At 38.1% G+C, this 22,296-nt stretch overlaps 1 protein-coding gene across 2 annotated transcripts; it reads left to right on the forward strand.

The window, feature by feature from the left end:
* The first annotated feature begins 3,206 nt into the window (after window positions 1–3,206).
* MLO1 (Seven transmembrane MLO family protein) lies at window positions 3,207–12,383 on the forward strand. Of its 2 annotated transcripts, none has more exons than XM_090003568.1 (14): window positions 3,207–3,419; window positions 3,561–3,618; window positions 4,541–4,767; window positions 5,380–5,496; window positions 5,671–5,731; window positions 5,901–5,995; window positions 8,668–8,742; window positions 8,866–8,954; window positions 9,168–9,217; window positions 10,272–10,312; window positions 11,146–11,355; window positions 11,490–11,557; window positions 11,661–11,721; window positions 11,829–12,383. In XM_090003568.1, exons 1-14 carry the CDS (start codon window positions 3,291–3,293, stop codon window positions 12,087–12,089), a joined length of 1,542 nt encoding a protein of 513 aa, XP_089859694.1. In that variant the 5' UTR covers window positions 3,207–3,290; the 3' UTR covers window positions 12,090–12,383. The 2 variants fall into 2 exon arrangements, with proteins under 2 accessions (XP_089859694.1, XP_089859695.1); XM_090003569.1 differs by having other exon boundaries at window positions 11,490–11,525.
* The last annotated feature ends 9,913 nt before the right edge of the window (window positions 12,384–22,296 follow it).

Genomic DNA, 22,296 nt, shown 5'->3' on the forward strand with positions numbered 1-22,296 from the left:
TTGTTGCCCCTCTTCCGGTTGCACCACTACCTGTAGGGAAGGGTTGTCACTCTAATAACCTTCCTCCCTCTCGGTTGACTAAACTAAACTCGAGTTATATCGAGAGCAACCTTGATACCACCTACAATTGTTGTTCTCATCGGAGTGTTGCAAGCCTCACATATTTCGAGGTAAGAAAAAATATTTATTAACTATGGTATTTGTTCAATTCTAATGCATGCATATTATTGTAGGATAAATTTATACTAACTCTGGTATTTGTGTGATTCTAATTAATGCATGATTTAAATTAAGTTAAATAGATAGTCACATGCATTATTTTATGAATAATATATATATATATATATATATATATATATATATATATATATATATATATATATATATATATATATGCTTGCATGCATGGTTTTATGAATATGGGTATATATTCGCATGTTTTATGGGCATACAAGTGATTACATGTTTAGTTGCGGATGTAGGATACTATGAAAACGTCGATAAGCCAATCATTTTCCTTTCTCAAGCATTAAGTTCATATATATGTTACTAATGTGTTGGTTTTATACTACTCTTGTTCTTTTTTAATTGAAATATTTTAAATGAGTAATATTATGTATATTTAAATTAAGTATAATTATTTTTGTATGGAATGTAATTGGCTTGAGGTTTTTAACCAAAGCTAAACCAGTTTTTTTTATGATTATTTAATAAAATAAAAGTTTTAATTTTTGTGTGTTTTATAAGTGATTAAAAATCTCAGGGCATTACAAGAAACAACTCTGATCCTCGATAAACCTAGCTTGAGTTCCTTCTTTATAAAGTTGTTTAAATTCTACTTTTTCATTCAATAAACTGGTAGATGTTCGCCTAACCCCAACCTTCTATTTCGAATAAAAGAAGTGGGTTTTCATTGAAGAAATAATTTTTTAGTGGGTATATTGAAAAAGAAGAGAAGAACGAACAATAGTCACTCAAGTGACATGATTTTATTAAAAACAATATAAAAATAGGTTTGACAACCAAACATGTTAAATTGTCTCCCCCTGCTTTTTGTGTCTCCTGCAAATCTCCCCGAGGTTGTTAAAGGCGATGAGGCGAAGCGAGACATTGAGCCTGTTATGAAGTGAGGCGTTGAAGCGTAAGCTTCATGATCAAAATAATAAAATATATAATATTAATAAAATAATGAAAATTTTAAATAAAAACTACTAATAAATGACAGTATAAAATAAATACTACTTTCCTATAATTAACTCGTATTATTCATTTTCTTATATGCATGCACATGTAAACCACAATTAAGTTAGACTCATAGTGCAAGATAAAACAAGTTATATCTACAATCACAAAATCATATTGAATACAACGAGGGCTCCGCTTGTATGGTAGGAGTTGTTAGTTCACGTCACCATGTGCTAATACGTTGAGAGATCAAAACCTAATGGAATGTTGTGTAATTCCAACATGCACACACACGTATATAGGAAACCTGATTCACAAATGTCCCCAACCGCCACTCAAAGAGTCAAGACCCCAAACACCAAAAGCCCCCCAAAACGCCTTCCACCCATACCCCAAGCAAAGCTCAAAACCCTAATCCCCACCATCCAAACAGCCCCACCCCATTTGCCCAATTATGCAACTCGCCTGAACCAAAACCCCTCACACCACCACCAACCAAAACCATAAAAAAGAATGGCTACCAAAACCCACCTCATCTTCAAGACCCTCAACCCCACCACCTCATTCTTCCTTCAAGAGCCGCAACTCCAAGAACCACCAACAACAACAATGCCTCTCCCACTGAACCCATCAACATGCAGCCGTCTGTACCAGGAGAACTGGTGCAGCCCCCACCCGGACACCCTCCTGTCCCAATCATTGGTCCCTCTGGGACTCATCGACCAGACGCTATCGCGGCGGATCCAGGCATTCTTGTAGACGCTCGACCTCACTAGCCTCATCAACGTCTTCGCTGACTAGATGACCTTGCAGCGGTGGTCCGACCTTGTAGCACACGCCTTAGAAGCGAAGCGCACCTCGATGCGAGGCATGCGCTTCACCCATGTGAAGTGTGTGCTTCAAGCTTGCAAACGCCTCATACAGCGCCTCAGTACCTTGAGCTTGCGCTTCGCCTATGAGGCGTAGGCTTTAGTTATTGAGGCCTAAGCCTCTCACAACACTGAATCTCCCCCTGGCTGCCCCTCCTTTGTGTCTCCTCCTCCCCTCTCCTTGATTGTCCCTTCTTTGCTCCCCTCCCCTCGATGCCCACCCTTCAGCGACCTTGAGAGGTCTCTTCTCTTGTCCGATTTGAAAGGCCTAGGGTGTCAGATTTATTATTTTTTTGTAGATTAGTGTTTGGATTTGGAGCTCTCATGATTGATAGGATTTGGCATAAGCTGTGTATTAAATATTAGTACGAATGGCCCTAAATCAAATGCCTAAGACAAAGAACACAACTTCTTGTCAAGTCAAAACAAACCCGACAGAGTAAAATTACAAAATGAAATGTTTTGCTTGTTCTATTATATTGTTCCGTGAAATCAATCACCCGTAAAACAATGGCAATGGACGCGGCGGTGAAGGCGCTTGATGTTGAATTCCTGGCACTCTCGCTTTTGTCAAAAAAAATAAAAACCTACTTCTTCGTAATTTATGAGGTCATTGGGAGCCACCACTGTCTGTGGTGGTTTAACTAAACAGGCCAACAAGATGGACCTCTACCTACTCCCTGGCGTTGATGGTTGTCGTTATTATTATTATTTCTGCTCTACGATACCTCACGCTTAATGCCTGCGTTATGAGTGAACAATGGCCGGGTCCAGGTAGTCCAAATAGCGGTACAACGTTGTCACTACTCATAACACCACAACGGTGAGGGGAAGGGGGCAGGCAAGAGAACCAGAGGGCTCCATCTCTTCCGCAAGTCAGGTGCATTATTAATAAGGATCAATACGTGGTCGTACTTTGGAGGTGGGTCTGAGCCGAGGCCCCACCGGTTGGGGTTGTTTATGAATCCCCCTGATCGATTGAGGTACGGATAGTTTCGAACCTGTGCTGTCCTTTTCTTTTCTTTTTTAATAAACCGCCTATCGTCAGTGCCGTACAACGCACGTTAGCGTTTCCGCTGTTCTCATTTAAACAATTTAGATGATAAGCGACGACTTGTGCTCCACCTCCCGTGATAATCGTCTCTCGTTCACAAATAACCATAGCGATAATAAAAAACGACGAAGAAGAAGCCTTTCTTCTTAGCATCGACCACCTCAGAGAGAGAGAGAGAGGGAATGGCGTCGAGTGGAGGAGAAGACGAAAGTTCGCTGGAGTTCACTCCCACATGGGTGGTAGCAGTAGTGTGCTCGGTCATCGTCTTCATTTCCCTCATCCTAGAGCGGATCCTCCACTATGTTGGAAAGGTACGCTCAACCCCTTGCCCTATGCTTCCCGAGACAATGATAAAAAGTCGGGGAGACCGCAACAAAACCAATCACCCGACGGATCTTCGGGGCTCTTTTTTTCCTTCTAATTTTCTCGTCTTTGGTACGATTCTTTTGCAGCATTTGAAGAAAACGAATCAAAAGCCTCTGTTTGAAGCGCTGCTCAAAGTCAAAGAAGGTCTCTCTCTCTCTCTCTCTCTCTCTCTCTCTCCTTTTTTCTTTTTCTTGTCATTGTCATGTGAGTTCCCTCTATGATTTCCCCTTGATTCCTTGGTTCATTTCACAGCATCGGTCACATTTGATGAATGAATGTGGAGGTATCGATACTAGCATTAGGCTTCTTTTATCTACTGACTATTAGCATCTATAGATTAACGTACAATCTACAAGTACAAATGGTTTCCCTTCCTGATCCGATGTTTCGCTAGTGTATGCCATGTTAATCCCGTCTACCAACATTTTATTGTCTATCCGTTTCTTTTTTTGGGTTTCCACATCCTATTATGGCTAATCTTCAATAATAGATAGTAGGTAGATGCTTTAGTTCGGTATTGTTCTTACTCCTAGAGGAATTGAACTCAAAGAGCCTGGAAGTGGGGATATCTGTGGCGTAGGCCATTCTGCGCAAATTTCTCTTCTATAGTTGGTTAACCGAACGTTTGTAAATACCCTTTTGCTTTTTTCACCATTAGAGTGGGAAAAAGAACAAAAGAAGACTCCCCCTGTTTGAATTAACCATCTAATAAAAGCAAGAGAGTTCCCGGAAGGTGTGAAATTTGATTACCGAAATAGTCACATCGACAGCATGAGGATTTTCTCTTTTCTGTATTTTTTTTCTTTGACAATTGTCAAAAAATAATAATCACATCTGGTAAGTTTTTTCAAACTGAAGGTAGTTAAAAGGTCAAAGCTGCCATGAGATGATGGGATACCATCACTTTTTCATGTGCCTCTCGCTTAAGCTGTCCTGTCCTCTTGAGGAAATATCAGCATACTTGCTTCTGAGCAGCTGCATATGGCTTGGTTTGACAGTTTTTTGTTGACTTCAAACACAATATATTTGCTTCTCATAATTCTGGTTTGTTGATGATCTTTTTCAGAGTTGATGCTTTTAGGGTTCATATCTCTGTTGCTGACCGTTTTTCAAGGGCCAATAAGTCGCATCTGCATCCCAAAAAACATTGTTAATCACATGCTTCCATGTGAGAGGGAATCCTCATCTACAGAGACAGTGAGCCACTATCAAGTTTTTGGCTCTTCCAATTTATCGGGTAGCAAAAGGCACCTGCTTGCAACAGGTGGCAGCTCGAATCATTGCAGTCTGAAGGTAGGTCTGGATAATTTGATGATGCATTGTTCACTCCATTGTGAAATTCAAATGCTGTGCTCAGTAATCTGCTTGTGCCCTACATGAGGCCACTAATTGTGACTGGAAGCTGAATGGATGTTTATGTCTTGTTTGATATAGACGTCTTAGGATCAGTATTTACATCACATTGCAGGGATTTTGACTGGTTTGTTTCTCCCTTGTTAATGTATTGCTACATCATCATACATATGATGCTTTGGCCGTTCACAGCATGTATACTTTGTCACTGTCAAACCCTGTCAAGTTTCTTTTTGGCTAATGCTTTATCTGAACGATACATTTGTGTTTCAAGGTAGGTTAGGTGGTTGCAAATATTAGAAACATAGCTACATAGATCTTTCATTGCAGGCATTGCTTATGAGCTAAAGGTGAAATCTTCATAATCTCTTCTAGACATAATACTTTGCTTGTCCTATTTATTTATTTAGGATGCTGTCCATATACTTCTTTTTATTGAGCTATTTTCAGTTACCAATTGTGGGTACTGCTTTTTGTGGTTCTAATATTCGTGCTTGATTTTTTTTTCCATTTCTTTAATTTTTAACAGACTGATTTTGGATTTATGTTCAGGGAAAGGTTCAACTCTTATCACTTGAAGCAATACATCAGTTGCATATCTTTATCTTTGTGCTGGCTATTGTCCATGTTATTTTCAGTGTTCTTACCATGCTCCTGGGAGGTGCTAAGGTATCCAAAATAGGTGTTTCTTTTTTCTTTTTTATTCATATGTACCAAATATCTTAATTTGGCTACAACAAAAATAAAGTTGCTGTTTTTTGTTCCCACAACTAATGAATATTGTGGAGAAATAATGGTTAGTGTGATCATCTATTATTGACTTTTATAAGCTTTCTTTGCTAGATACGTCAATGGAAACATTGGGAAGATTCAATTGCAAATGATAAGTACAATATGGAAAAGGGTTTGTGCCAGCATTATCAAAATTTTGTTTCTTTACATGAAAGCTTTTTTTTTTTGTGCAATTAGGAATCAAGGAATACCTGCCTACTCCAATTTTCTTATATGCTGTTTTAGTGGAAGCTAGCTTTTCTTTGTGGAACACTCTATTGATTTAAGGACATTGTACGTAGTTTTGGAGAAGAAGGTGATCCATGTTCAGCATCATTCTTTTATCAGGGAGCACTCTCTTTTCTTTTCAAGAAATTTGTCTATTCTAAGTTGGTTGGTGAGTCATTGTTTGGTCACATTCTTAGCCTGCATCTACATGTTAATTAATTTCCTTTCATTGTTACAGTTACTTACTGTTTTGGAAGAAGCCATATTGATTTGATTATATTGAATAACTGTGGTAAACTGCAAAACGATTTCTTTTCAATCTAATATTTTCCTTTAAGTTATTCTTGGGAAATAAACATTGTTGTTTTTTCTTATCTTGTGTAGCTCAGTAGCTGCCCTGGTGTAGCATGATTTGACTCTGAACTTTTATGGTTCATGCTCACTTGATTCAACTTTCTCTAAAGTCAAAAAAATTGTAGTTGTGAGATGTTTGAAATTTGGCAGATTTCCTTTTACACCATATTCTTCATCCCAAGTGCAGCATTTCATTATACTTTTGTGAATTGAGAAGAAAAGTTAATGGTTATCATTTTCTTCTTTGGAGGCAATTTCATTGTTTTTATTATTATATTATATGCATGGATGAAGCTCTATCAACGAGAGAGAGAGAGAGAGAGAGAGAGAGGTGTTGTTAATAACCATGAAAGCCAGTGGAAGTTGTACACACACACATGCGCACATATACTATGTCTATGTATATGTGTGTGTGGATAAATATTTCTTTTTTTGAGAATTGATACTGCGGATTCCTATGAGATATATGGTCTAGTGCGGGTGAATTTGACTGGATTCTGCCCTTCAGGGGAAGGCCCTGTTCAACAAGATAGCAAAGAGAGAAAAGAAATGCAATAAAGAAGAACTTTACTTTGCTTTAAAGAATGAGGATGATACAACATAAAGGGGTTGACCCCTATGGTTACTCAAAAAGACAAAAATAGCTTACCATCAGCCCTATGAATATGTTACAAGAATACTCCTCTAGAATAAACATATTTACACTTAAAAAAGAGGGTAGCACATGTAATGAAAGCAAAAAGATACAAATAGGTGGTCTTATGGGCTTACAAGAACACAACTAATCAAAGACCACTCATGGGTCAATACACACACATGCACAAGGGCCTCTTAGGGGCCAAGAAACACATGTAAAGAATATATATGTATTGGAGTTGAAATGCTTGAGAAAGCATAAACAAACAAGAGGGGGATCACCCCCTATTATACACACAAGCATGGCTCATAGAGCCATTGGGATAACCCCAACAGCTAGAAATAGAGCCGTTGGGGAGATCCCAATGACTCTATGGGCATTTCCAAAAATGTCCACAATAAAATATTAAATAAAATTAAAGGAAAAAATATAAAAAACTACCTATTACAGGGCTATGAAATGAACCAAATACCCTTGATGGGTATTTCCTATTACAATATAATAAAGAATGTAAAACATTTATATACATATATATATTTGAATATATATATATATGTATATTATGCATTTGGTTGTTAATGTTGATTTTTTATTGAATGAATGCTCATATTTAATTTTTTAGATACTTATGTAGATCAAGTTGTTGCATTAATGTTACCTTTACATGTTAATCTCATATTTTCGGTATTTATTTGAGATTTTTTATTTCTTGTTGGTTGTTGCTTTTTCAATAAAGTATTTTTTTATTTATTTGTAATCTTAAATACTTTTTATAGTATTTTTTAAGTTTTCAAAAAAATTTGAGGCTTATGCTTTACGCCTTGAGGCTTACGCCTCACCTCAGTTTTTGGTGGAGCGCCTCGCTACGCCTCAATGCTTTTCACAACATTGGATAATATAAAGGGAAAAAGCCGATACAAGAACACACAAGCACAAAAGTGCATACAACTTCTACTAATAGCCATTTAAGATAACACAAACAATATAAAAAATGTCTTTATTGACTAACAAATGTTTAAGAAAAGCATTTAACAAAGTAGAGGATAAAAATCCCTATATATACACATGAAATGGCCTTGGGGAGCTCCCAAAGAGTCGTTGGGAGCAATCCCAACAGCTATATTTATAGCCGTTGGGAGCTCCCAATGACTCTATTGTCTTTTGACCATAGAGCCCCTACACCAAACTAGAATGACAATATTATAAATAAAAAAAATAAAATAATAAAAAAGACATATATCCCTAATGGACAAACTCTATTACAAGGGTTAAATGACCAAAATGCCCCTGATGAGCATTGCCTATTACATCTATATATATAGTGCTGCAGCAATGATTAATCATCATTAACGAAAAAAATATGACTGCTTGTTAATTTCTAAAAGGTTTTGGCATGTCAGAAATGCTAACAGTATCTCATCAGTGTTGAACATGGAGGTGAACATGAAAAAATTATGGTTGCATTTATGTCTTCTGTTTTATTTATTGCTTTTCAGTAACAACAACCGTTGCCTGGTTACTGGAGTAATAATATATGCGGAACAAGAATCATCTTCAAGGTTAACAAAGCATGAATGCTTCATTTAGTATTGGTTAAAATTTTATAAGTAGTCTTGCAGTTTTTCTCCATGTCATTATTATGTATTCAAATAGGATTAGTCCCTTTTAGATTTGCTTTGACAAACATGACTGCATGATTCAAATTCTTTGTTCCTCCCTTTGGTGGTTTTTCTTTTTCTTTTTAATTCCTGCTGGATATAGAGGTTGGTTTTCAATTTTCTTTTTCCAAGAGAATAGAATCAAGAAAGAAAATATTATTTTTAACTCATATTATTTGACATTTGTTTCAGCTTTCCTTTTTCAAACAATTCTATGCATCTGTGACTAAGTCGGACTACATTACCTTGCGACTTGGGTTCATTATGGTGAGGCATGAGACTCTAAAGTTGATTTTGTTTTCCTTATTTTTGTATCTTTCACGCTACAAATATATTATGTAATTTTTTTGTCTTCTGATTTGATAACTTACATGTTTTCTATTGTTTTAGACCCACTGCAGAGGAAACCCAAAATTTAATTTTTATAAGTACATGATGCGGGCGCTAGAGGATGATTTTAAGAAAGTTGTCGGTATTAGGTAATCTTAGAGAAGGCTCATAATTCCTTAGGTTTTACTTGTTTAACTAGAAATATCTAGGCTCATATATATATATATATATATATATATATATATATATATATATATATATATATATATATATATGTGTGTGTGTGTGTGTGTGTGTGTGTGTGTGTGTGTTTATTTATTTATTGATATAATGTTGATTACGCTTTCTTTTTTGTTTTACAGTTGGTATCTTTGGATTTTTGTTGTCATCTTCTTGTTGCTTAATGTTGGTGGTAAGCACATAATCCTAAACTATTGAGCATTAATTCTATTCACAAATCTACTTGTATTTCTTAAACAACATCTACAGGGCACTTGAAACACTTGGATCTCAAAACTGAGGGAGATCCCAGATTTGAGATCCAACCTATGTGCAAACCTAGGAAGATCTCTCTCTCTCTCTCTCTCTCTCTCTCTCTCTCTCTCTCTCTCTCTCTCTCTCATTAAGAGGGATCTCAGATCGATCTAAGATCTCGTGTTTGAGGTGCATCAGATCTTGTCATGGGGCCCACACAAACATCAGTGTTTCTGTCACCGACCTCAGATCCTTGGATCCAAGATCTGAAGCCCCTTTAGCCACTTAGGAAATGCAGCTCTCAAATGGCCCCTTAAGCCACTTAGGAAATGCATATCGTGGCAACTCACTTAGTAATTCCTAACTTATATTATCCATTACATATCACGTATATTATGCCAAGAAGACATTATTTAATATGACTTTTTTTTTCAGAAGCAAAAAGGTATAGTGTAGCCTTTGGGACTCATTTGTGTGTTCACAGGTTTTCCTCAAATTAATATTAGCACTTGTTTAATGTGTTGTCATGACTTACCTTAGCCACTTAGGAAATTCATGTCATGGAAACCTACTTAGTAATCCTTTACTAATATTTTGCTTCAGATTCTCACATATATTACGCCAAGAAGACATCATTTAATATGACTTTCTTTTCAGAATAAAAAATAATAAGGTAGCCTTTGAATTTTGAAAGACGATGCTCCTTAAATTCAGTATAACATGTACTAGACTACCAGTACTAAACATATGCAGAGAATATATCATATTCTGCTGCATATTTTACCATAGTTGGTAGTTTTCCAATTAGATATGGTGACATTCTTCCTTACAGTATGCTGTTTTCATCTACCTGTTATCTAAATCTAGTACATATGCCACCGTAATTGGCGATTCAGGTTTCATGACTGCTTTCAATATCACCAAATTGTGAATCTCTTTTTCAATTATATTCATAAAATAATTTTTACGTCCTTTGTTGTTTCCTTTTGCAGGATGGCACACTTACTTCTGGATTGCATTCATTCCATTAATTGTAAGCATGGAAATCACAGAACTTCTCCAATCACCAGCACATCTTGCATGTCCATGCACCTTTTGGTGTGCATTCCATATGTACGCATGCATGTGCACGTGCACAAATACATGGACATGTATACACACACACATGCAGAGAGAGGTTTAGGCCTGCACCAGTTGATGTAACTAGTTTTTGTAATCGTGTTGCACCAAATCACATCTCAAGTTTGTTGTTCTAGTGATCAACTAGGGTAATTTGAATAGTGGAACTCCAAGTTCATTGCAAGAGTAGCCTAGGTTCATCCATCTGTGGGTGAGAGCTGTTGTGCATATTTTCCACTCAAACTTGTACAGTTGCTTCTTTAGCCTAGGTACAATATATTTCTCAATATACTAGCTAGAATTGTCATGGAATGGCATCAGGAGTGTCTTGGTTGAAGTATCCACATGGAATGCCTAAAACAAGTGGGACCATGATTCACTGAACAGGTGGGCAATTGGATTGAATTTCCCACCTCCCTTTGTGTGGGATGCAGGATATACCTTGAGCGAGCGTAAATTTGACTATAGCTGATCAAAAGATAATATTCTTCTATGTATTCTGATGATAAGTTTATGTTGGTCGACCCCTGCCTTTTAAATCCTTTGATTTTGAAGAACTACTATATAAAATTATCAAAATAATTTGGAGATGAGCTTAACTGTTTTGAGAACTATCAACCATGACTATGTGGTTTCAAGGAAAAAGCCTGGGTGCAAATCATGGATTATATGTTATGCATGGTCTAGATATGGACCATCTGGTTCCTAGCGTGTGAATCAATTTCAATATTTCTTCTTTTTTTCCAGCTTCTTTTTGCTGTTGGTGCAAAGCTGGAGCATGTAATTACTAAATTGGGGCAAGATGTTGCTGATAAACACACAGCTATAGAGGGAGATTTGATAGTTCAGCCCTCAGATAATTACTTTTGGTTTCACAGGCCCCGACTTGTCCTCTACTTGATCCACTTCGTCCTCTTTCAGAATGCCTTTGAGATTGCATTTTTCTTCTGGATTCTGGTAAACTCCTGGTGCACCTTTCTGCCGTAGAAACCATAAGAACTAGCGAAATTATGGATAACATTCATTCTTTTCTGGTGGATGACGCTTAACTCAGAGACTGAAGCTCCTTCATATGAATTGTGCATGTGCAGACAACATACGGCTTCGACTCCTGCATAATGGGACAAGTTGGTTTTATTGTTCCAAGACTTATAATTGGGTCTCTCTCTCTCTCTCTCTCTCTCTCTCTCTCTCTCTCTCTCTCTCTCTCTCTCTCTCTCTCTCTCTCTCAAACTCATGTTCTTTCGCTTCATGAGGTGCAGGGTGATCATTCAGGGTGTTTGCAGCTACAGTACCCTACCACTTTATGCAATAGTCACACAGGTGATCTGCCAATTGGTTCTTGTTCTCTTTTGTCAGAATTCTTGGAAATACAGGTCGTCTCAAAACAGTTATTTTTTTTTTATTTTCTCAATTTGCTGTGTGTGTAGATGGGAACTTCATTCAAGAAGGTGATATTCGATGAACATGTGCATGAGAGCCTTGTTGGTTGGGCTCAAAAGGCGAAGAGAAAAAAAGGATGCCATGTCAAACCACCAAGCAAGGAAGGTGGAGATGGTTCAAATCATACAAACAGAGGAATTGGATCCTCTGAGGGCATTCAGATGGAAAAAGTAGAAACTGAATCCTTGCTAGAAGCTGGTCATGCTGGTCTTACCAAACCATCAGCTCCTCCACCAACACTGACGTGAAGTTGCACGCAACTTTTCAAGCAAAAAATGTGATTGTGCACGTTAGGCAACCTCAAATGGGCTAGAGCTAGGTTGTTCCCAGGAACCTGTTTTTGTTATTGCTTGCTATCAGAGAGAAGCCACGCTTGCTGTTGTAAGGAAATGAAGGTAAGTATCATATCGAGTGAAGAATGTAAGTAGTGCATACTTGTCCAGTGTTGTGCAGGCCTCGCCCCCTGCTTACTGCTTAGACTCTTCCATAGCATTCTCAGTTATTGGAGAGGTACTGTTAGTTATGATCATGTGTTCAAATCATATACCAAGCAACATTGGTTGTGCTTACTTTTCCGGTCCTTGGCAGCTCTGCGGTAACTCTGGTGCAGACCTAGTAAAGGAGTTGGGTTCTGATTTGGGTTCAATGAATCCAGACTCTTTTTTTACCAGGTTTTGCAAACGCCTGCCTGATCCGACTGTTCTATTTAACCAAATCTCAGTGGTCTTTCACAAAACCAAAATTTTGGTGAGCAACCAAGGATCCGAACTGTTCTATATCAAAGGGATCTCCTTAGAGAGACAATCCGTCAAAATAGATCAGATTCAGTAGGCAGACTCCTAAACAAAGCTCGAGTCTGGCGTTATGTCCAATCCAAACGTAGATCCAAGATGTGCTCAACCATGCATTTTCCTACTTTGTGCACCCAAGCGTTGATTCCCACTACCAGCCAGCTGTGTCGAACTTTATTCATCATCGGTAGAAAGTGGCGCATGTGTATATGTTACGGCAGGGTTTATGATGACACTTGCATTGTTAAGTGGGAAGTCCGCTTATGGTATGCAGCTGCAGCAAAAGGCAACACAACATTGTTCGTTAGCCATTCAGTTGGCAAGCATTAATGTGCACTACATCTCAAGTGCATAGGCATAGTTCTATGTTCCATGTCATGGGGTCTCTTTGATTACCTGTGGTCACATGTCATGTTTTGGGGGTGTTAACTTCGTGTTTGCAAAAAGTGGCCTTTCATTGGGCTTTTATATGCCACAATCAAGTATTTTTTCACACAATTATATGTAGAGAACACGTTCGTGAAATCATTACACAAAAATTGAGTGTCATGTGGCTGTCCACATTGCCTCCTGAACTTTGGGGCTGCATATCTCCTTGCACGTTGAAAATCTTTGAGTCAAGGTCAAAATTTTGTTGACACATTCAAATGCGATAAAGACTCTAGTGCAGTCGCTTTAGCGAAATACAAAGTCTACGTTCAAGAACACCATTAGGGACAAAAACATTGCATTTTTAAGAGATATTAAGGTTCGTCTTATTGGTGTGGTCGACGCCCATAACACCTATATAGGAAACCTTTTTTTTTACTTGCATTGGTGTACTATTGTGCGGTCCGTAGTGGGCAACACCTATATTTTGTGAGTAACATTTCAAAGTGCGCATGGGTGCTCTCAAGTATTCTAATTCTCCAAGGGCATCTCAGACATACATGAGACCCGCTCTTGTCACCCAACCTCGTTGTAATGCTTTGAATTTTCAAAAACACTTTGTCCAAATTTTATGAATTACTTTTTTCTTTGTAGCAAAATTTTAAAAAGACTTTAGTAACGAAAATAGCTTATAGTTAGTCATCGATTTTAGAAGATATCGGGTGAGTCATAGGTATGTGGCCAATCACTCATTGTCTATCAAAATATTTTATTTAAGCAAACCAAAATATATTATTTATTATAGACAATACTGCTTAATGAAACAATACTAGATAAACTGAGTTTTTAAATGAAATGTCTAACGAAATCTGGAAAAGCTCTAGATCTTGATGTCGCCTTGCTTTGCATCGCATATTGTAGGTTATGTATATGTATCCCCCATAAAATGGTCCAAGGTCATAGTTGAAAACAGTATAGCTCATTTTTTTACAACTTAGCATAGTTGAAAACAGTATAGCTCAATTTTTTACAACTTAGTGTATATGTATCTCATAGATCGAAGCAAGAGCTCATCGAGGCTAGCTTAGCCATATGGATATAATTTGGGTCATTCACCTAATCGGTCCAATAGTGTATTGAAATCACTACGGTGATGCATGAGTAGTACATCATACATTTATTCATTCATTTGTGTACCTATGATTATTGTATTATTTCAATAATTACAGGTTTGGCCCTTGTTACATAGGAGAACCTAACTTCGGCATCAAACAAAGTTATCTAGGTTTTTCTTATGCTATGTAATTTTATACTCAAATGCTTTAATGACCCTATCTGTAGTGAGGTGATAGATTTTTGTCTTAATAACCTTCGTCAAGCTAGTTTGGATGCATCCTACTACTGTAGTAGCAGAGTCAACCCCTAGGTCTTAGGGATAACCCGGTCTCTGAGCCTTCGAGTAACTGAAAAATTGCATGAATTATTTGGTTCATAAAATAAAGTATGTCACTCGAGGTGGTACTATCATTGTCTTTCTCGATGAACGTAAGTCCTGAAGGAGTTCGACAGAGTAATCTTTATTAATAGAACATCGAGTGTCATATAAGCAACTAGTGCATTATGCACAAAGAGAATATGAACCCAACTCCAACCAGTTTTTTGAAGCACGGGCAGGTTCCCATATGGACAGAGACTATCATTATATTTGTTTATATAAATGCAGACATCGCTCTTGGCGCTTACAACATTCACGAGTGCTTTACCCCATTACGGGTAGATAACCAACTCTGGTACAATGGCACTTATAAGTACTATTCTTGTAACATTAGTTTATAAAGGCATGCATAATTAAAAATTACTTTTGATTGACTGCTTAGGCGTATTTAGCCGCAACGAACATCGGCCTAACAAGGCATAATAACTACTTTAGTGTAATGACCTTTATGAGTATGATGCCCTTGATGGCAAAAATGAAACGAACTTAGCAGGGTTATAACAACGAGGGCATCATCATACCATCCATATTAGATTAGGTGAGTTTTGCCAGAATTTTTTGCAGTATCTCTCCTGTTTAATGAGAAAAATGCTACACATGTTTGAGGGCACATACATGCCATTTAGGATTCGAGTAATCATTTACCAAAAATGTTGGCAGCATTTCACCTATTTAATGAGGAAAATGATACGTTCTTTTTTTGTTCGAAGAGCATCTTGTCAAAAAATTTGGCTGCATTTCCTTTGTTTAATTAGAAAAATGCTACCTTCATTTTCGGATAGGTATGCATTATTATGCTTACAGTGCATCTCTCATGTTTTATCGAAAACCTAAGCCTTATGATGGTGACTTAGATGCTTATGTAAATGTAGTTTTGCACAAATTTAAAACCTCTTTAATAAAGATTTTTTCATCAAACAATGTTTTAAATGCGACAAAGCTTTTGAATCCTTTTGAGCGATAAGAATCAGTCACTGTTTATACACTTATTATAATATAGTTATATTTATTAAAAATAGGAACATATGCACATAACAGCTCAACGATAAAGTAAATAGTATAAAGCAGGAGCATATGCACATAACAACGTGCGTAAAGCAAGGCTCGATGAATGAAACTATGGATCAGGCTAAGTAACTTGCGTAAAAGAACATTATATATATATAGGAAAGTAGTCACAAGGATATGTGCGTGAATACCAAAGTAAGCTTGTAGTGGTCTAGAGAATATGAATTAAGTACTATGTCCCTATGGCATGTAATTCACCACAAATATCGAGAATTAATCGTAAGGATACACACATGAACACTGAAGCAAGCTTGTAGTGACCTAGAAGGTGTGAACCAAGGGCTAAAACCCGATATCGTTTATAAAGGTGTATGATAAGAAAAATCTCACCGTACACAATAGTTATTTCAACAAATACAACTTGAAATAGAGAACAATGTGGAAACCTACCAAAATCTAGTAGAGGTGGCTTAGTATAAGCGTAAAGGCATTGATAGGTCATAGCCAACATGTCCTTATGTCTGGTATGGTCACAACAAAGAGTGTCTCGTGTAGAACCCGTCAGAGTAAAGAAATACAAAAAAAATCTAGAGAGATAAAGTTTTTTTCTAGAGAGAGGGTTTTTTTCTAAAGAGAGTCATTTTCTAGAGAGAAAGCAAAACTAGATAGAGAGGAAAGGAGAGAGAAAGCTAGTGAGAGATGGGTGATTTCTCTAAAGGGAGAAGGGGTCCTATTTATAAAAGATTTTGGGTGTGAGCTCCACCCAAAGAGATAAGTGTACATTTTTTTTCCTGATTTCTCTCTACCCTTTTCGGATAAAGACGGACATGGCCTTTGTGGGATCCACCTAGATATTTATAAGATATTTATGTATGACCCACAAGATATTTTTATGGAGCCTGCAATTATTTTGTGAAACCCACATATTTTTGGGGTTTCATTGATATTTTTTGCAAAAAAAAAAATGAGTATGTCAATATCTTTGTAACGACGAGATGAAGCATATTTTCTCTACAAATTTTTTTTATTTTGCCAATTGAGCATTATATGTCTTCCTGAATGTTTTGAGTGTATATCACTGATGATATACACGTCCTAAGTATAATTGGCTTTGCGAGATCTCTTTGTTTTGCATTTCATGTCAATATGATAAAATTATGTAAAAATAAATCATATTTTTATTCATAAGTTTACTAAAAAAAATTGTGAATCTTATATTATTACCTCCTTAAAAGAATTTCTTTCTCGAAATTCTGTTATAGGTACTACATGAATAGCTTGAAATATTTCTTTTGTATATTAGATTAAGGCTCCTAGGTGTAATTGTCTATTTCATAATGTTGACATCTCACTTTAACAAGTGAGATGACCTTCAATCTAAGCACCTATTTTCGACGGTCTATGATATTTTTTGGTTGCTTTCTATTCAATATAACTTCTACCTATCAAGGGTATTCAAGTTCTTTGATAAGGTCATCATTTGTGAGTTGTTCGGTCGATACAACGTAAACATGACCCATCGCGGGTTTCTATTCTGTCTTTGGTGGTGGCAACCAGTGTAACTAAGGACGCTACTACGATTGTTGAGAAGGTCTGACTGATCTGGTATTCCTCCGTTGATCATCTGAGGTTTTCTTGCGACATTCTTTAACAAAGTAGCTATGTTTGCCGCAATATAAGCAACCACCTGTATCGCTATGACAAGCCTATCCGATGTGATATGTGCTATACCTTGAGCAACTAAAATTGGACTGCATGTAGGGCTGAACGACTTCTTCTATCTGCAATAGCCTCTTGATCGGTGCAGCGGAGTTCTTTTTTCAGAACTCTCTCTCACGAAAAGGTGGTTGTGACTCCTGTCCATCAAGGAGCGACCTCATGTTGTTCCCTTCACTTGCCGTTGGTTTTTTTCTTGCGATCTCCTTCGATCACTCTTAGTTTATATTTATTTTTGAAGTTGTCGCTACGACTGCGTGAAATGTCTGTGGCATACTTGTTATTACGCAAGATTGCAACCCTTCTGGTAACCCATAGATATACTTGTCAGTTCTTTCTTGATCGATCTCCAACAACCTGAAATAGTATCGTTCGAGGTTTTAAAACTTAGTAGTATAGTCGATGAGACTTGTAGTATGTTATTTCATTTCTAAAAACTTCATCGTCTTTTGATTTCTCGAGTGTAAAATAATTATCCAAGAAGCTGTTCGAAAATCACTTGAAGGGACGATCTCATTCTCGAAAAACTAAATTAACTTGGCGGTGTCTCGTTGCTTTCGTGCGTTATCTGTCATTCACTAAGTGCCAAAATTGGTGTGGAGGACCCACCAAACTCATACTCCCTAATAAGTCAACTGCATTTAGTTTTGACGTCCCAAACCTTTCTTTTGGACAAGATATGCATCATTGGGTTTGTCGACCGTTACCTTTTTCTCGAACGCATGGGACTCTACAGTCTATATGATACATTTCAATGTTTTTTTAGTAACTAACAAAATGTCTCGTTTTTTTAACCATAGGGCCAGATTGTTGTCCTATCTTGTCTCATCGACACTAATATCCAGAAACCAAACATTAGACAACTCGCATTATTTGAAAAGACGAGTTATTTACATGGGAAGGGAACCACTTTCCCTCTTAGGTACCCTTGTCGAACGAAAATGCCCTTCATTGGGTGGGGATATAACAAAATGCTCTTGAACGTTCTCGTCTCAAGATGGATGACAATGAAAGTGAGTGGGATGGCCATCACTTAGATGGCCCCACAGGTTGTCCTGGTGCCAACCTTTTTTTATATGAATGGTATCCTTGGGGCTGAGTATATATATATAATGCGTGGTAGATGCTCAACCTTTAGGTGCCAAGCTATCTGCACAATCATATTGGCAGTCCACCCACACTAAAAGTGTAAAAATGTGTGTTTTTTTAGTTTTAGTGGCAGTTAAAAGTCTATAACTAAAGCCCCAACGAAAACTGAGGCTTTTAAGGATAGGTTTTTTACTGTCGTTAAAGGTCTCAGTTTCTGTTGAAACCTTTAACGATTGTAAAAAACTAAAAGTCTAAAACGCACGTTTTGGTTATGACCGTCCATCAAGCCCCGCGATGGACACTCAGCAGAGTCCTGTTGGTAGCTGCACAACCCTTAGGTGCGCAGCTACTAGAGGGACTCTACTGGCCGGCCATCACAAGAGTAATGGACGGCCACAAAAAAAAAAACAAGAAAAGGGGCAAAAACATGTTTTTTTTCTCATTTTTGCCTCTTTAGAGGCTGATTTTTACCACAAATGTCCCAGTTTCTTTCGGGACCTTTAGCGCAGTCAAAAACTGCACTAAAGCCTAAAACACTGGCCGTCCATCAAGACCGTGATGGGCGGCCAACGGAGTCCTGCTTGTAGTTGCAGACCTAAGAGTTGGGAAGCTATCACTTTATATATATATATATATATATATATATATATATATATAGAGAGAGAGAGAGAGAGAGAGAGAGAGAGAGAGAGAGAGAGAGATAATTGTGTAACCCTTAGGTGTACAGCTACAGGAAAACGATGCTGGTGCCAGTGCCCAAAAAATTAAAAAAAAAAAGCAAAAAACTTAAATTTGCATATTTTTTCCCTTTAGCAACGGTTTATGGAAGTTATTACTAAAATTGTATTTAGGGGCAGCCGAAAACCGCTAAAAGGAAAAATGCAAATTTGCATTTTTGCTCTTTTTTTTGCATTTTTTTATTGACTGTCCATCACACCTTATGGACGGCCACATGCATCCCATCTGTAGCTGTCCACCGAAGGGTTGCGCCGCTATCACTCACTATATATATATATATATATATATATATATATATATTATTTAGTGTCAGTAATATGGACCCCTCCAAGATGAATAGTATCCATGAAAACCAGGGCCACCCCCTAAGTTGATCTGCTCTTTTCTTAGAAAAAACTACTTCATTGAGGTAGCTTAGCTCATCGGTGTAAAACCTTGAGCTCCTTTTTCCACCAGGGAGTGCACTCACCTTCAGCTTTACAGCAAGAAATTATTTGTGGGCTTTAAGCTCTGTCAACCTAGTGACACCCACAAGTTGCTCCTACCAGATGAGTGGATCTTGCACGTGTAATTTTTAGATTTATTACTCCAAGAAACCGCACTTGACATGAAGACCTCATCCTTATGATTCAGTCTGTTATACCTAACTCCCAGGTTAGAACCCCGCCACCAAAACCTATGCTGAGGATCAGCTTGCGCAGAGTAAGGATGGCAGTGGACTAGTGAGGCCCTGCCCGCCTTGCTCCCTTTGAACTGGGGATGAAAGGTATGAAACGGGGATGAAGGCAAGGATGATGGTTAAAATCTATCCCTGTGCAGGATGGAGGCGGAGATGGACTTATGCTTTCCTTCACCCCGCCTTGCCCCGGCCCCACCCCGTTCCCAACCCTTCAAGGGATGGCTATAGATCTAGGGGAAACAAGGCCCGGCCCTGCCTCGCCCCTGTTTGGATCAGGGATGGAGGACATAAAACGGGAATGGAGGCAAGGGTGGAGGTTAAAATCTATTCCCATGCGAAGATGGAGGCGGGGATGGAGGTTCGGATTTTGAGACAGGATGGGGGTGGAGACCTTGTCCCCCAGCCCCGCCCCGGTCCACTGCCATCCCTAGCGCAGAGAAGAGATTCTCATGACAATCGAACCTTGACCACACGTCTAGGCTAAACCCCCCCACCCCACCCTACTACGCCAACCCCCTTAGAGCGGAGATCGTGCAGGTTGATCCAATGTTGTTAGTAGGGATGGCAGTGGACCGGGGGAAAGCGGGGCCCCGCTCCGCCTCGCCCCGTTTGGACCGGGGATGAAGGGTATGAAACAGGGATGGAGGCGGGGGTGGAGGATAAAATCCATCCCCGCCGCGGAGGCGGGGCGGGGGTGGAGGATAAAATTTTGAGGCGGTGCGGGGGTGGAGGATAAAATTTTGAGGCGGGGCGGGGGTGGAAACCTTGTCCCCCGCCCCACTGCCATCCCTAGTTGTTAGATGACAGCTCACTACAAGATTTTACCTTTTTTCGTTTTTGCTAATCCAAGGGAAAGCCCTCTTATTGTGAACCTCATGATGTCTGGCTTCCAGTTGGTAACTGGACAATAGTGGCAAATGTTGGTAATTTATTTTTTAAATATGGGCGATATCTTTCATCGCCTACTGTTTTCTTTCTATTTATTGCACTTCCCTTTCACTGATTCCTTCCATTTATTGACGATAATGAAGATATTATAAATATTTTTTTATCTTTTGTTTTTTTTTTACTACAAATACAGAAAATTAAAAATGTCCATTTGCGAGAAAAAAAAACTGCCGTTACTTTTCCGTTGTAAATGGTTTTTGTCCGTGCATGACCTGCAAATAGAAAACGGGGATGGAGCTGGGCCGTTAGTAAATGATCTGCTGCCCTGACCTCTCTTTTTCAGTTTTTTAACTTCTGCATTTAAAAAAAGGAAAATCTAAAAAAAATACCTAAAGTTCCACATTAATCAAAACCACTCTATTTTTAATATTAAAAAAAACCTTTGAATTTTTGCACAGCCAATAAAAACAAACTTCCATCCATTTAACCTAGGTTATCATGAGTTAGAAGAGTTAATTTACTAGTTAACCCTTGAAAGACTTCTTTTTTTTGTACAATGTTATGGATAAAATGATAATTGCACATCACATTTAACAGCAAACTTGATGGTAGTAAATTCGTGAGCTTTTTTAATTAACCACGATATTTTGAGGTGTGTTTTTAAAAAGTTTAAATCTTAGGTGCTTTTTTATTAATGGCTAAACTTTAGGTGAGTTTGTGAAAATTTTCTTAAAAATAATATTAACGCCTCCCATCCTCAGCGTTCACAGTCAAAACTCGCACGCTGACGGCGAGAGATCCATTCGCACCACCACCACTATCAGAGACCCCCACCCTCTCACTCTCAGCGTACCTTAACATTCCTCCCTCTCTCTCTCTCTCTCTCTCTCTCTCTCTCTCTCTGCAGAGTGTTGTTTTGGGTGGTCTCTACAAAGGTTGCATTCCTTCTACACCCCTTTTCTGTTCCCTCATTTTCCTTGGGATTTTATAAAGGTTGTTTGGGTGCAACTTTTTTTTTCCCGGGTATGCAGGTTGTTTGAAAAAGAAAAAGCAAATTCAGGAATTTAAGGTGCTTTTGTTAGCAAACGTTGGGACTTGGGAGAACAAAAGTTGGCAATTTCTGCAATAAACTCAGGGGAGCATCGTCTTTCTACCCTGGGGGCGGTGTCCTCGTTGTGACTTTACTGGTAACTGCTCCTTTTCCCTTACCCGCTGCTGTTTAGCTCCATTGCCGACCTGATCACCACTGATCTCTCTCTCTCTCTCTCTCTCTCTCTCTCTCTCTATATATATATATATATATATATATATATATATATATATATATATATATAGAGAGAGAGAGAGAGAGAGAGAACTGAACATATTAGGCCTCATTTTTTGTTCTGTCCCGTACTGCCCCATGGTTTTAAAGTGTTTTATTGATCCAAAATTAATAGATCTGAACCCTTAGATGTGTTTAGCATACTTGATTTAGTGGGAATTGATTATTGTATCATGTTTTTTTCAACGAAAAAAACATGTAACATGTTTTCATGAGCCGGGGAAAAAATGGTACCTTCATAGCCATTAATTTTGGATCACCGGAAAAACCTGTATACAGGTCAGATTCCGGTGATCCAAAATCCGGTTTCCACTAAACAAAACCTATATATCACATCTATGGTGTTAGATGTGAGAAA

The sequence above is a fragment of the Nuphar pumila genome, chromosome 4 (genome assembly GCF_984573655.1).
Source record: "Nuphar pumila chromosome 4, dmNupPumi1.hap1.1, whole genome shotgun sequence".
Classification (NCBI taxonomy): domain Eukaryota; kingdom Viridiplantae; phylum Streptophyta; class Magnoliopsida; order Nymphaeales; family Nymphaeaceae; genus Nuphar; species Nuphar pumila.

Excerpts from the sequence above, each read along its gene's own strand:
- MLO1 (XM_090003568.1), top strand. The coding sequence starts at position 3,291 with ATGGCGTCGAGTGGAGGAGAAGACGAAAGTTCGCTGGAGTTCACTCCC. Across the intron at positions 3,619-4,540 it reads GCTGCTCAAAGTCAAAGAAG|AGTTGATGCTTTTAGGGTTC; the intron begins GTCTCTCTCTCT and ends GATCTTTTTCAG. Across the intron at positions 11,558-11,660 it reads GTTCCAAGACTTATAATTGG|GGTGATCATTCAGGGTGTTT; the intron begins GTCTCTCTCTCT and ends CATGAGGTGCAG.